At 35.2% G+C, this 17012-nt stretch overlaps 1 protein-coding gene across 1 annotated transcript in view; it reads left to right on the forward strand.

Annotated features, from left to right (window-relative positions):
* The first annotated feature begins 3613 nt into the window (after window positions 1-3613).
* LOC136842480 (inactive tyrosine-protein kinase 7-like) overlaps window positions 3614-17012 on the forward strand; it is a 187796-nt gene continuing 174397 nt past the window's right edge. Inside the window, exon 1 of the mRNA XM_067109857.1 lies at window positions 3614-3796. Coding sequence (XP_066965958.1) covers window positions 3757-3796 — 40 coding nt within the window. The 5' untranslated portion in view covers window positions 3614-3756. The remainder of the gene's footprint in view (window positions 3797-17012) is intronic.

Below are 17012 nucleotides of genomic sequence, written 5' to 3' on the forward strand. Positions count from 1 at the left end.
TTTTGCACCCTGTCATATTTTCCATCCAGAGCTCTCGTCCCGAACGGAAGTGGGAATAAATGAATGAACTGACTTATTTTTAAAGGACTAAGTGAATGACAGACTGAATGCTCAAACAAAAAGAGGAGTAAAAACTGTTTTCAACGGTTCGTTCAGTAACTCAGTTATTCAACAGCTATGAGATCCTTTCCATTCTTGCGTTCTCATGGTCTTAATTATTATTATTATTATTATTATTATTATTATTATTATTATTATTATTATTATTATTATTATTATTATTATTAAAATTGTTTTACTAGACTACTGAGCTGATTACCAGCCCTCACAGGTCTGGCCCGAAGGATATGGTTTTACCTATATTTTTTATTTTATTATATTTTGTTAGTTAAGTTATGATTTTTCAAAAAGTTTTTAACATGATTAATTGCAAATGTTGAATTTCTCACAAAATTTCACTGATCGATACATTTCCAAAAGTTCATAGCAGTAGTATTCGAGTCGTTCCTATCCACTTAAGGAAGAAGTGGAAACCTGTTTAGTGGAAACACTTGACATGCAATAAAGAGAGAGCGAGAGAGAGAGAGAGAGAGAGAGAGAGAGAGAGAGAGAGAGAGAGAGAGAGAGAGAGAGACGGAATACTAAGCGAATTGGTCCCAAGCGCTCGCGAAAGTCCTAACCTAATGTTCTCCGCCTAATCTAATGTAAGGCAATTTTTATATTCTCTTACGGAGCTGCTCCCAAGCCTCGCTGGCTCCTCGCTTGTGGAGTTTCCTTACTCTTGTGTACCTGTCATCACCAAGCTCTCGCCTTGAACGAAATACTGGTGTAAATTTTTACATTTTTCTTTTCGTTTTTGAAACTATTGAGATCGGTTGCAGTTTGACGATAGTTTTGGGTGCGTGGCAATATGAGGAACCATTATTTGCTTTCGCTTCTAGGTTGTTTATGAGAAAAAGTATGGACTTAGTTTAATCAGACCACTCAAACAGCTCTCCTAGGGCTGGCCCGAAGGATTAGATTTATTTTACGTGGCTAAGAACCAACTGGTTCTTAGGACTCAGCTATTGTGGAATCCGAACCACATTATGACGAGAAATGAATTTCCATCACCAAAATAAATTCCTCAAAATTCTTCATTGGCCGGTTGGAGAGTCGAACGCTGGACCAACAGCTGTTTATGAGAGTAGATTGCAAGATCAACGTATGAGGAATCTATCTACTTAGCTCCTACTTGATACCAGTTTAAGATAAATTTTGGCTGACCTGCTATCTTAATCTAGATAGATAGCAGGTCGAGCAACTCAAAAATTATCTTAATTTTGTGTTGTGCTGGTTTTGAAAATTAATAGCCACAATGAAGTCAACTGCATATATATTTCTTCTGTGTCTTGTGAACCCAGGGAGATAAGATAGTAAAAAAATGTAGGCGTCACTGGGGGTGGGGTGGGGGGTGGGGAGGAGAGACTTAAAACTGAAGGGCTCTGGAAACACAAAAGGAAACATAAGGTTCCAAATTTTAAAGATAAGCAGAAGAATGGCTGGCAAAAATACCTGACTCTCCAGTTCGCCATTGCCTCTCGGTCATTAACCGATTCCGGGAACACAGGAGGCTGAGAATTCCAGCTTCTGTAGGTGAATGGGATGAAGGACTGAAAGTAAAGAAATACTGTTCAGTTGCTGGAAATCATGAAACAGAAATAATGAAATAAAACTCCTCCTTCGTACATCAAGCTGTGTATGATGATTCCTCTTTATCGAGGCCTCTTTTCTACCCAAAATATTGGTGCTTCTTTTACTCTTTAGTTGTACTGATCCTTATTTATTCCCATGTCCTTTTCTTTGATTGTTCGTAAAGCAACAAAATATAATGTTATGTCCTGTCTTTGAATGCATCATTTCTTTCTAATAATTGCATCCTTTTCATATTAAATTAGCCTGTATTTTCGCAAGTGGATCTCTCTCTCTCTCTCTCTCTCTCTCTCTCTCTCTCTCTCTCTCTCTCTCTCTCTCTCTTTTCATTTCGACTCTTGTTTCTACCGTCCCACCTATTAATCATGTCACCCCCCCATAGGTAGCCATATATATCCTTAGATATCCCCTCATCTCATCCCCCCGTATTCTCTCTCCCTCTCCTCTCTCCTCTCTCTCTCTCTCTCTCATTCTCTCTCACTCTCACTCTGTCATGTTCTCCCCTCTGAACCGGTCACACGCTTCCCCTCGGCCAACTAACTTCTCTGTCAGTCTGGTTGCGGCCTCCGCGGGAGCAGGTCGGCCCCAGTGCTGTCGCGCCCAACCGTTCCTCTCAGTGACACTCCGTGAGGCTCTTTTTCGGTACGAAATGAACCCGAGACAAGGCTGCTGCAAAGCGGTTCTGTCCTGAAGCAGGCCTCCGTTTTTCAACGAGTCCGTTCGGGAGTTGCGGGAAAACCAAGGTCTGTGATTGGCAGTTGAAAAAGAGTCATTGTTTCAGAAGCTGGACGGTGAAAACACTTTCTTGTGAGGACTGTTATGCCGCCATTTACTGCCTCGTGCTATCGGAGTAAAACACTGTTGTTATTGGCGATCTGCTTTGCTTCGTTTGTATTTTTCATTAGTGTTTTCGCAGCGTGACACTGCTCCAGAAATTATTCTCTCCAGCAGCTTATTTCTTTTACTTTTTCTTTTTTTGTCTCACTTGCGACAGACGTTGATACCAGGCTGAGGGGAATGGCTAATTGGTTGTTTGGATTACAAACCTTATGAATGGCGGAACTGAGTTGCGTGTTGTCTGATGGCATTTTTCGCACGTATTGTCCCAAGTCGTTGAGAACGTCAGTAGCTGACTTATAGCAAGTCGCATTATGATGGTAATTTATTAGAGAACCGTCCGTAAACAAAAGAACTAGACAAATAGGAAGACGTGGATATTCAGCTGTCGCATCAAATATTGACTAGCAGAAAAACAATACGTGTGAACAAAACCAATTAGAATGCCACGTGTATAACTCGTCTGATACTAGTTTCTCGGAGAGAGAGAGAGAGAGAGAGAGAGAGAGAGAGAGAGAGAGAGAGAGAGAGAGAGAGAGTCATTCACAGCAACCAATATTTGCTGTACTGGTTTCATCGAACGTTCATGACCAGTTTAAGTTTAGTTCCGACGTTTTCTGTTGCAAAGTCAGTTACGACGTGAAGTTCGCTTCTCCCGCCATGTTTAGGAAGTCGTTGCGGCGATAAAGCCGCTGACTAGACCGTAGAACCAAACGAACAGACAGGCTAGCAAACAAGCGCAGACAACGAACAAGGAAAGAGTTCGTTTTTCTTACTACAAGAAATCTTTCGGTGACAAGTTCAACAGTGTAACCGCAAAATCGTCTACAAAGAACACAGACAAACGAAAGAGAGGACATTGACAAACAAACGAAGGTTGCAAACAGATAAAGGAAGGACGCGGGAAAACGAAGGCGTAACAAACAAACAAACAAACAAACAAACGAGACCGGATTCCACCCGTAAGCAGAGTGAATCGTAGACCTCGCATGCCTGGGTCAAAACAGTTCGCGCGGCCAGCCAGCTTCAGCCTCCCATTTATCGTCACGTAGATCAGGCAATGAGTTGGTGTTTTCTGGGTCGACCGACCGACAGACCGACCCCCTTGGTGACTGTGCGAATGCATAAGGGCAAAGAGATGATCTTGGCTTCTGCTGACAAGCTGGAGTAGGTCGTTTCCGAGCCGACGAACGAGCAGTCGAGGAAGGCGAACGGAAATAGCGGAAGATGGAAGCGAAGATCACCAGCCGTTTGCATCACTGCTTCGGTGAGTAGACATCCCTCTCCGTTGTTTGCGTACGTAGAAAAGTCTACTAAAACCTTTCAGTAGGAATCGACATCAGATATGCTCATTTATTAAGGTGAAGTAAAACTGTAAATTAAATGAATTTGAGACAGATTTGCTCTCTTACTAATTAAAAAATGGTAAAAAAATAGGATTTCATAAAGTGCAACGGTAAGTAGACTTATCATCCCCTTGTTTGCATATGAAAAAAAAAAAAAACAAAATCGAGGTTTATCTTTCAATAGAAATCGTCATTAAATATGCTCAATTTTTAGTCATGTAAAACTATAAATTAAAAGAGTTTTGGGCAAATTTGCTCTCTTAATGATTAGAAAACGAAGGACTTCGTAAAGTGCAAAGTCAGGGTTATTGATGAGAAAAGCACTTTGAGAAATATGAAGAGGAAGTGCACAGTCATTTTGTGGCTTGAGAGTACGTGATTCAAATGATTTTTTTGAATGTTTATTAATACAGTTTTCTGCCAGTCCAATTTATATGCGAGACCACACGTTATATACACATTTGCTGATGTATTGGTACATACATACTTGAGATACTGAATAGGTAGCGAACGTATTTTTGGGAATTTGTTTGTCTGATGATATGAATAAGCTTGTCAATCAAGCAGATTCACACGTATGAATCTCTTCACTTTATATATATATATATATATATATATATAAACATTATATATATATATATATATATATATAAAAAAGATATATATAAATATATATAAATAATATATATATATATATATATATATATATATATATATATATATATATATATATATATATATATATATATATATATATATAAAGATATATATATATATATATATATATATATATATATACATGCACAGACACACATATATAAGTACACACACACACACATATATATATATATATATATATATATGTATATATATGTACATACAGTATGTGTGGATATGGTATATATATATATATATATATATATATATATATATATATATATATATATATATATATATATATATATATATATATATATATATATCTTCTAGCTAGAAGTTAAGGTATTGCATCTAACTCCTCTGTTTTCCCCGATTCATATAACCTTCCCTGTTGTAAGAGGCAGGTCTGTCACCATTCTATGGTTGTTGTCCTCATTTCCTTTGCTTTTTTTGTTTCGGTTTCCTTTCGTCATGAAGGAAGATGATACAGTTTTATGAATCATTTTTGGGCGGGGCCGGACGAATACCGCTTACAGTTGGTCTTCTGGCACGGTGTAGGGGATGCTCTTTGCTCCTTTCGTGCCTAAGCTGTCCAACCCGCCTAACTTTGGCCCTTCATTTAAGAGCAAATCCTTCTTGGACCATCCCATTGAGAGTCTAAATTATATAACAATAATTGTAATTGTTGTCACAGTTATAAGAAACATCAATCAATATAATTACTGAGCCTTGATTACGATGATAATTGCAGTGACAACAATAATTCCAAGAATCATTCATATCGACAATTGCCGAACATCACGGAATCACAAATGATTCGTAATTGTAGATAATCTTTCATTTATTGTCAGTGCGCCGCGAGCACGGGAGATGAATGAGGCACATTAGGAACTGCATTATGATAATGAATTGTCTTGCACGAACAATAAATATTCATTTTTTCTCTCTCTTTTTTTTTTTTAAATCTTTTGACCGGATTCAGGTCTGCGAATCAGGGGCAATTTCGTCAGTCTTGTAAGATATTTCCCGAATGTACTAATGAGGTCTCGATTGGTTCGTGATTATGATTTGGTAGAGGTGCATGTAATTAGAAGTATAGATTTATTATTATTATTATTATTTATTATTATTATTATTATTATTATTTTTATTTTTATTTTTATTATTATTATTATTATTATTATTATTATTATTATTATTATTATTATTATTATTATAATTATTATTATTATTTTATTCCATTATTTAATTTTTTTCGGTCTATCACAGTCATCCCATTCGACTGGGTGGTTTTTATAGCGTGGGGTTCCGGGTTGCATCCTGCCTCCTTAGGAGTCCATCACTTTTCTCACTGTGTGCGCTGTTTCTAGTAGCACACTTTTCTCCATGAGTCCTGGAGCTACTTCGGCATCTAGTTTTTCCAGATTCCTTTTCAGGGATCTTGGGATCGTGCCTAGTGTTCCTATGATTATGGGTACAGTTTCCACTGGCATATTCCATATCCTCCTTATTTCTATTGTCAGGTCTTATTATTATTATTTTTATTATTATTATTATTATTATTATTATTATTATTATTATTATTAATTATTATTATTATTATTATATCTCGTCATCAACCTTACGACAAATCAAAATTCTGTCCACTAACGGACCCACCTAATGTAAACCACCCAGCTACTATATATTATTATTATTATTATTATTATTATTATTATTATTATTATTATTATTATTATTATTATTATTATTATTATTATTATTATTATTATTATTCGGTATAGACGAGATGAAGTGTTAAGGTGGAGTCAGTCACCCGAAGACTGTTATTGTTGCACATAGGAAAATATATATTACCAAAAACATATAATTTTAGTAAATGAGGAAAATATGTATGACCAAAAACATATAATTTTAGTAAATGCTAATTTACCATTTATTGGTAATTTATTGACCATTTTAAATTTTAGGAAGCGTGTCGTTAAACACCAACGGTTATTCAGCATCATGGAAAAATAAGACAGGCGCTAAGGTTATAGATCCGTAACATCATGTTTCAGCGCGAGGAGAGACGCCCGAGGCACCACCATCGGGCTTGGTGTCTCCATAGAGACTGCAGTGAAGATGAAAATACTCCTTTACTTTAAGTTCAGCCGATACAGATACACCACCAGTAGAGTAAATCAGTAAATAACTTGGTTATTTGGATAGCTAATTAACTAGGAAAATAAATTTTTGGGATAGCTGATTAACTAGGAGAATAAGTTTTTTGGATAGCTGATTAACTAGGAAAATAAGTCATTTTGATAGCTGATTAACTAGGAAAATAAGTTGTTTGGATAGCTTATTAATTAGGAAAATAAGTTATTGGGATAGATGATTAACTAGGAAAATAAGTTATTTGGATAGCTGATTAACTAGGAAAATAAGTTATTTGGAGTGCTGATTAACTAGGAAAATAAGTTATTTGGATAGCTGATTAACTAGGAAAATAAGTTATTTGGAGTGCTGATTAACTAGGAAAATAAGTTATTTGGATAGATGATTATCAAGGAAAGTAAGTTATTTGGATAACTGATTAACTATGGAAATAAGTTATTTGGATTGTTGATTAACAAGGAAAATAAGTTATTTGGATAGCTGATTAACTAGGAAAATAAGTTATTTGGAGTGCTGATTAACTAGGAAAATAAGTTATTTGGATAGCTGATTAACTAGGAAAATAAGTTATTTTGATAGCTGATTAACTAGGAAAGTAAGTTATTTGGATAGCTGATTAACTGGGAAAATAAGTTATTTGGATAGCTGATTAACTAGGAAAATAAGTAATTTTGATAGCTGATTAACTGTGAAAATAAGTTATTTGGATAGCTGATTAACTTGGAAAATAACTGATTTGGATAGCTGATTAACTAGGTAAATAAGTTATTTGGATAGCTGATTAACTCGGAAAATAAGTTGTTTGCAATTAACTAGGAAAATAAGTTATTTGGATAGCTGATTAACTAGGAAAATAAGTTTTTGGATTGCTGATTAACTAGGAAAATGTTATTTGGATAGCTGATTAACTACGAAAATAAGTTTTTGGATAGCTGATTAACCAGGAAAATGTTATTTGGATAGCTGATTGACTATGAAAATAAGTTATTTGGATAGCTGATTAACTGTGAAAATAAGTTATTTGGATAGCTGATTAACTGTGAAAATAAGTTATTTGGATAGCTGATTAACTAGGAAAATAAGTTACTGGGATAGCTGATTAACTGGGATAATAAACAATATTGGTTTTTTGGGTAGCTGATTAACTAGGAAGATAAGTTACTGGGATAGCTGATTAACTGCGAAAATAAACAATATTAGTAATTCGGATAGCTGATTAACTAGGAAAATAAGTTATTGGGATAGCTGATTAACGGGGAAAATAAACCATATTAGTTATTTGGATAGCTGATTAACTGGGATAATAAACAATATTAGTTATTTGGATAGCTGATTAACTAGGAAAATAAGTTACTGGGATAGCTGATTAACTGGGATAATAAACAATATTGGTTTTTGGGTAGCTGATTAACTAGGAAGATAAGTTACTGGGATAGCTGATTAACTGCGAAAATAAACAATATTAGTTATTCGGATAGCTGATTAACTAGGAAAATAAGTTATTGGGATAGCTGATTAACTAGGGAAAATAAACCATATTAGTTATTTGGATAGCTGATTAACTGGGATAATAAACAATATTGGTTTTTGGATAGCTGATTAACTAGGAAGATAAGTTACTGGGATAGTTGATTAACGGATAAAATAAACAATATTTGGATAGCTGATTAACTGTGAAAATAAGTTATTTGGATAGCTGATTAACTGTGAAAATAAGTTATTTGGATAGCTGATTAACTAGGAAAATAAGTTACTGGGATAGCTGATTAACTGGGATAATAAACAATATTGGTTTTTTGGGTAGCTGATTAACTAGGAAGATAAGTTACTGGGATAGCTGATTAACTGCGAAAATAAACAATATTAGTTATTCGGATAGCTGATTAACTAGGAAAATAAGTTATTGGGATAGCTGATTAACGGGGAAAATAAACCATATTAGTTATTTGGATAGCTGATTAACTGGGATAATAAACAATATTGGTTTTTTGGATAGCTGATTAACTAGGAAGATAAGTTACTGGGATAGTTGATTAACGGATAAAATAAACAATATTAGTTATTCGGATAGCTGATTAACTAGGAAAATAAGTTACTGGGATAGCTGATTAACTGCGAAAATAAACAATATTAGTTATTCGGATAGCTGATTAACTAGGAAAATAAGTTACTGGGATAGCTGATTAACTGCGAAAATAAACAATATTAGTTATTCGGATAGCTGATTAACTAGGAAAATAAGTTATTGGGATAGCTGATTAACAAAAATAAACCATATTAGTTATTTGGATAGCTGATTAACTGGGATAATAAACAATATTGGTTTTTGGATAGCTGATTAACTAGGAAGATAAGTTACTGGGATAGTTGATTAACGGATAAAATAAACAATATTAGTTATTCGGATAGCTGATTAACTAGGAAAATAAGTTACTGGAATGGCTGATTAACTGGGAATGTAGATAATATTAGTTATTTGGATAGCTGATTAACTAGGAAAGTAAGTTATTGGGATAGCTGATTAACTAGGAAAATAAATAATATTAGTTATTTGAATAGCTGATTAGCTAGGAAAATAAACAATGACTGTGGGAATGAATAAAAGTGGTAAATGGTAACAGGGCGAGGTTTTCGAGAAATAGAGTCTAGCTGCGGATTTTTTAAACATGAAAGGTAAACAAAAAAGTGACACGAAAATAATGAAATTACTCAAAAACATAACTCCGTTTTGAAGCTCATAGTTAGAGTGTGTTTACACTTTTCACGGGGTTTAATAACAATTAAAACACAAATAAGATTTTTTCCTTTTAATCACAAGTTCAAAGTGTTAAAAATTTGTTCACAACGATTAAAATATCTAATAATAATAATAATAATAATAATAATAATAATAATAATAATAATAATAATAATAATAATAATAATAATAATAATAATACCCAATATATGAAACTCTTTATCAGTATCTAATTGAATTATTATTATTATTATTATTATTATTATTATTATTATTATTATTATTATTATTATTATTATTATTATTATTATTATTATTATTATTTCTCTTTGCAGTTTTTATTTCTGTTCTTGTCACTGCACTTTTAGCTACTGCATTTTTGATGGTCTTTCCTTACAGACTGGGTCCTAAAAATACTATTTTAAAAGCTAGCTGAGAAGAACACTCCTCATTTTTTATAGTTTTGAATTCAGCTGTGACGGGAATAAAAAGCATTTTCAAAACTTCAGACAAGAATAAAAACAAAAAAAAAAATAGAATCGGCTTATGCTTCATAGATAAAGATTGGCCAGCCACTTATTGTAAATGTATCGCAGTTGTACAGTTTTATATCTATTGATGCATATCACTGTACGTGAATTGAATAGAAAAAAAAAAATTGTTTCTGGGTGAATTGAACAGAAAGCACTTTTGCTTTTGCTTGAATTGAGTACAAAACATTATTATTTGTACGCTAACTGAGCGGAAAAACAGTTTTCATTGGAGCGTGAATTGAGCAGAAAATTGTTTATTTTTCATGAAATGAACAAGAAAATGTATCTGTTCGTAAAATGAGGATAGGTTTATGTGTATAAATTTATATATATAAATTTATATATATATATATATATATATATATATATATATATATATATATATATATATATATATATATATATTTTTATATATTCGTGTGTGTGTGTGTGTGTGTATGTTTTGCTTGTCCGTATGGTTTAGATTTCTTGTCAGTAAATTTTATGGTATTTAACTTTTAAAATTGGCAAGAAGAATTTTGCAGTGCTTTAACCTTTTAATTAAAAGCAAAAATAATCTCATTTGTGCTTTAATTTTGTAACTGAATTTCGTGAAAGGTGTAAATACCTTAGAAGTTTTGAACTTGAAAACGGAGAGCTGTTTTGAATATTCTCAATGCCATTATAATGCTTTGACTTATTAGTGAACTATTAAAATGCTGGCGATTTTTTTAATGTGGAAAATTAAATTAAAACGGTGAGAAAGTATCTTCAGACGTAAATTATTCAATTAAGAAGGGAGAGATGTTTTTCAATGCACAATAATCATTCGAAAATATGGAGAGATGCTTTGTCTTTCGTAAATGTTGCATAATAGGGAAGATTTCTTCGTAAAATTTTGCGTTTTTGTTTTAGCTCGAAAATTAAATGATTAAAAATGGAGTGATGCTGCCCTTTGTATGCGAATCCTGGCCTGAAGATGAGAGAAGATGAGAGAGAGAGAGAGAGAGAGAGAGAGAGAGAGAGAGAGAGAGAGAGAGAGAGAGAGAGAGAGAGTAGAAGCTAAATGAATAAATTGAATACTTTTACTCTCCTTTTTCTTATTTAAAGAAATTCAGGCAAACCTATTTTTCTATTTATATCCGTCAGACTGATACACAGATACACACACACACACACACACACACACACACACACACACACACACACATATATATATATATATATATATATATGTGTGTGTGTGTGTGTGTATCAGTCTGACGGATATAAATAGAAAAATAGATTTGCCTGAATTTCTTTAAATAAGAAAAAGGAGAGCAAAAGTATTCAATTTATTCAATTCATTTCTACTCTCTCTCTCTCTCTCTCTCTCTCTCTCTCTCTCTCTCTTCTCACACACACACACACACACACACACACACACATATATATATATATATATATATATATATATATATATATATATATATATATATATATATATATATATATATATATATGTGTGTGTGTGTGTGTGTGTGTGTGTGTGTGTGTGTTAATACACAAGCAGATAATTTATCCATTTTCAATCTTCCCTTCTCTTCTGTCCTGTATCAGCGAAAAACGCACAAAAGTGCTCACAGTGAGGTTTATTAACCCCAGCCCCGTCTGAGGTAATTGATAATCACAGCATCGATGAAAAGCAGAAAAGAGCCCTATCCCATCATATCAAATTGGCCCCTTAATTAGCGTAACTCAGCGTAACCAATCCGAACCCAGACTGGAAATTCAATTCTTCTTAAGAATATGCCCTTTCCTCCCCCCCCCCCTTCCCAGCCATTAGAGAAAAGGGGATTACTGGTCCCTCCTCAATCAGCTCTTTTTCACTCCAGCTTCATTCATCCGTAAGCCTTCGATCTCCTCAGTCTTCACTCATTTCTCTCTGACGTTCCACTCTTACTCTCTCTTCCCACTTCTTGCTATCCTAATTATCATCATCATAATTTTCATCAGCTTCCTAGTTGTTCTACATTCTTTTTTTTTTCCTCATATTACTCTCGTCATCATCATCATCATCAGCGACATGTTTCTCCTCTCATTCCGTTTCTTTTTTTTCTTTTTCCAATCTTGTTCCCATCATAATCAGCGCCATGTTTTTCCTTCACATTATTCCATTTTGTCTCCTTCATCTCCCCCCACCCATCTCATCATCATCAATTACTTTCTCCTCCCCTTATTCTCTTCTCTTCTTTTTTATCCTCCTGCTCGCCTCATTTTCATCATAATCTTCCTTGTTTCCTTTCTGATATTACTTATTCCCTTTTCCTCCTCCTCCTCCTCCTCTTCCTCTTCCTCCTCATCATCATGAACATCATCATCATCATCATGCTTCTCTTTTGAATCTTCATCCTTTGTCCCCATCTCCTCGCCGTCTCCTAATTACCTCGAATCCTCAAAGAAGGTCCATCTTCACCTTCATTTGCATATTCAGGAGCTCCCGGGCGCTGCAAATATTGCGAAGAATTGCTGGAGATTGTGTCATTGGACGGTGATCAATAAACCACAAAATGAGAACACGCACTCTCTCTCTCGACAGGTGGCCGAGGATAAGTGACAGGTACACGCGACAGTTTAAAACCGTGGACCAAGACACGAATGAGACAGCTAACTGTGCTTTGGTACACACACACACACACACACACACACACACACACACATCACACACACACACACACACACACACACACACACACATATATATATATATATATATATATATATATATATATATATATATATATATATATATATATATATGCATGCCATTTTTACTCATAGGTTGGAGTTACATAGGTTTTAACATCCCTAATATCAACAAGTATTTTGGGATGAGGTTATATACCTCATGCCATCTCTGATCTGACTATGACCCACGAAAGTCGACCAAATACCAGTTATAACTCCACTACTTATATCAGCAGAGGCGCAGCTTTTTTTTTTTTTCAAGTAACCGGCCAAAATCACTTCTCCCTCTCGTGGGATCGATCTCCTACTCTCATTGTCTGGAGGAATGGAGCAAAATCTTTTAGATGATGAAGAAAAAACCAAAAACTGATTAAATTCTGAAAGGTGACCACTTGTGCAGTGGGTCCAGACAATCGATTGCATGTTTGTGCTCTTGTGTGCGTGTGTGTTTGTTTGTTTAGGACTGATATCGTGGCGCTAATATATGACTTTTTATGACAATAATGGTGATACTTTGTCATAAACGACCACAGGTATCACTGTTGCGATCCAGGTAATTGATTATGTAGAACCGAATGTGTATTTGTTTATGACCGAGCTTACAGCGTCCTGCAAAGGCTAATATAAGACTTTGTGGCAGCAGTGTCATTTAATACACGTCGCACAGAGTACATGGACAACCTTAGCTTTTCCAGAAGCATCGCACAAAGTACATGGAAAACCTCAGCTTTTCCAGTCCTCGCAAAAATTACATAGAAAACCTCAGCTTTTCCAGGATTATCACACAAAGTACATGGACAACCTCAGCGCTTTTCCAGAGGCATCGCACAAAGTGCAAGGAAAACCTCAGATATTCCAGTCATCGCACAAATTACATGGAAAACCTCAGCTTTTTCAGAGGCGTCGCACAAATTACATGGAAAACCTCAGCTTTCTCGGAGGCGTCGCACAAATTACACGTAAAACTCCAGCTTTTCCAGACATCGCACAAATTACATGGAAAACCTCAGCTTCTCCAGAATTATCACACGAAGTACATGGACAACCTCAGCGCATTTCCAGAGGCATCGCACAAAGTACATGGAAAACCTCAGATATTCCAGTCATCGCACAAATTATATGGAAAACCTCAGCTTTTTTAGAGGCGTCGCACAAATTAAATGGAAAACCTCATCCTTTTCAGAGGTGTCGCACAAATTACATGGGAAACCTCAGCTTTTCCAAAGGCATCGCACAAAGTACATGTAAAACCTCAGCTTTTCCAGATGTATCGCACAAAATGCATGGAAAACCTCAACTCTTCCAGAGGCATCGCAAAAGTATATTAAAAACCTAAGCTTTTCCAGAGGCATCGCAAAAGTATATTGAAAACCTAAGCTTTTCCAGAGGCATTGCGCAAAGTACACGGAACACCTCAGCTTTTCTAGAGGTATCGCACAAAGTATATGGAAAACCTCAGCTTTTCCAGAGGCATCGCACATAGTATACAGAACACCTCAGCTTTTCCAGAGGCATCGCACAAAATATATGGAAAACCCCAGCTTTTCCAGATGTATCGCACGAAATATATGGAACACCTAGCTTTTCCAGAGGCATCGTACAAAGTATATGGAAAACCCCAGCTTTTCCAGAGGCATCGCACAAAATATATGGAAAACCTAGCTTTTCCAAAGGCTTCACTCAAAGTGCATGGAAAACCTCAGCTTTTCCAGAGGCATCACACAAACTACTTGGAAAAATCTCAGCTTTTCCAAAGGTATCACACAAAATACATGGAAAAACCCCAGCCTCTCCAGAGGCATTAGACAAAATACATGGAAAACCTCACCTCTTCAAGAGGTATCGCACAAAGTACATGGCAAACCTCAGCTTTACCAGAGGTTCACAGAAAATACATGGAAAAACCTCAGCTTTTCCAAAAGCATCACACAGAGTACATGAAAAAACCTCAGCTTTTCCAGAGGACTCACAGAAAGTACTTGGAAAACCCCAGCTTTTCCTTAGGCATCTCACGAAGTACATGGAATACCTTAGCTTTCCCAGAGGCATCGCACAAAGTACATGGAAAACCTCACCGCTTCGAGAGGCATTGCACAAAGTACGTAGAAAACCTCAGCTTTTCCAGAGCTTCACAGAAAGTACATGGAAAAACCTCAGCTTTTCCAAAAGCATCACACAAAGTGCATGAAAAAACTCAGCTTTTCCAGAGGACTTACTGAAAGTACATGGAAAACCCCAGCTTTTCTTTAGGCATCACACCAAGTACATGGAATACCTCAGCTTTTCCAGAGGCATCGCACAAAGTATAAAGAACACCTCAGCTTTTCCAGAGGCATCGTACAAAGTATATGGAAAACCCCAGCTTTTCCAGAGGCATCTCTCAAAGTACATGGAAAACCTCAGCTTTTCCAGAGGCATTCCAGGCCCTCATTATTATGAGGTATTTCAAAACTTTTTGCTAAACTTTAAACTACCGAATTACACAGGACCTGAGTTATCCTAGAACTTTAATCTCCTGAGTTGTGCTAGAATTTATTTTTTTGGTCTAGAATTCTCTAGAACTTTGCTCTCTTAATTTACGCTAGAATGTTACTTTCCAGCGTTACTTTTGGACTTACTCCTCTCGAATTACAGAGAGGCTGAAAGAGTAGCAGTTATTATTATTATTATTATTATTATTATTATTATTATTATTATTATTATTATTATTATTATTATTGTTGTTGATGTTCAACATGAAGAGTGATTCAAATGGAAAACCCAAACTGGCCATAAACTTGCTAATCATGTTTCCATAGAGTAAGAACCCCAAAATAAAAATAAAAAAAAAACAGTAAAAAGAGCAGCAGAGTAATATACAGACAAAAGAAATAAAAGCGACACAAATCCACAGAAGATAAACACGTTAAGAGAATGAAAGAAATAAACGCCCAGGGCGACGAGAATAAATCAAGTCGAACAGTATTTCGCCCATGAAAAGTTGAATTTACCATCTCGAGGGAGATATGAAGGGACCATTAAAGTGTTTTTACCGACTCATTTTGCGAAGGCGCTGATGGATTGCGCGTTCGTTTCTCGACTTCACCGACAAACATTTAAGGGACGTTGGTATTTTGTGTTTTCGACGATGATGATAATAATATATATATAATAATAATAATCATCATCATCATCATCATCATCATAATAATAATAATAATTTATAGAAACCACATAATCGTGTCAGTGTAAATATTTAATAAAAATTACAAAACATATTTAAAATGGCACATAATTTCTTCACCAATAATAATAATAATAATAATAATAATAATAAAAATGTAATAATAAAACATTATTATTAAAAATATTATTATTAATCGTAAAGAAGTTTGACGAGATATGTTATATTTATTCATACACACACACACACACACAATAATATATATATATATATATATATATATAATAATATTCTTCTTTTAACGTGCTTCTTTCCCATTTTTGTATGGGGTAAGCACGATAAGGACTTTTTGATTTGGCTTTGGGGTAGACCTGTGGTCTCGATCGGCTGCCCTGCCTGACATCGCTTAGACCCCGGTAGCGTATGTTTCATGTATCATACCCGACCAACGCCCTTTCTTCCCAGCAGCGATTATTGCGCGGGTATGGCGAAGAAGTTCGAGACGTGTGAGATGTTTGTTATGTTTTTAGAAGGTGTTGTAGTATGTGTATTTAGTCTGTAACAGCCATTTGCTTTTTACAAACCTATCCGTTGATTACATATATAATCCCGGGATGTCTACACGGATAGCAAAGTGTCTGCCGCTCTGATCAGTCGGCTGCGGATTTGAACCCGCACAGACCTCACAAGTCCGACTGCTGCTGTAACCGACTGAGCCATCGAGGCATATATATATATATATATATATATATATATATATATATATATATATATATATATATATATATATATATATATATATTGTGTGTGTGTGTGACTCACTGGACTCTCCTGAGGATTTCTTCTAAAATCAGAGGTGAAACTTAGATTAAGTTAAAGTTAAAGAAGTTGGACAGCTGAGTGAGAGGAGACTAAATGGAGTGAATGAAAAGTAACGGGCAGCAAACCTTGTAACTTGTAGCCTAATGGACGGGGAAAGAATCTTTATATTTCGGTTGGTCTGGGTCCAGAAGTCAATACTAGTCCTTTTATTTAATTCACCACCGTACCATCTACAGTGTGCCGTGTGCGGTACACAGTGAGGGTACCGTTGAAAGTGGTCAATATCCATTGACAGTCGGGAGCAAATTCCTGTTCCGTGTTTGACACCTTTTCAAAATCTAAATTTAAAGGTCCTC

The sequence above is a fragment of the Macrobrachium rosenbergii genome, chromosome 10 (genome assembly GCF_040412425.1).
Source record: "Macrobrachium rosenbergii isolate ZJJX-2024 chromosome 10, ASM4041242v1, whole genome shotgun sequence".
Lineage (NCBI taxonomy): Eukaryota > Metazoa > Arthropoda > Malacostraca > Decapoda > Palaemonidae > Macrobrachium > Macrobrachium rosenbergii.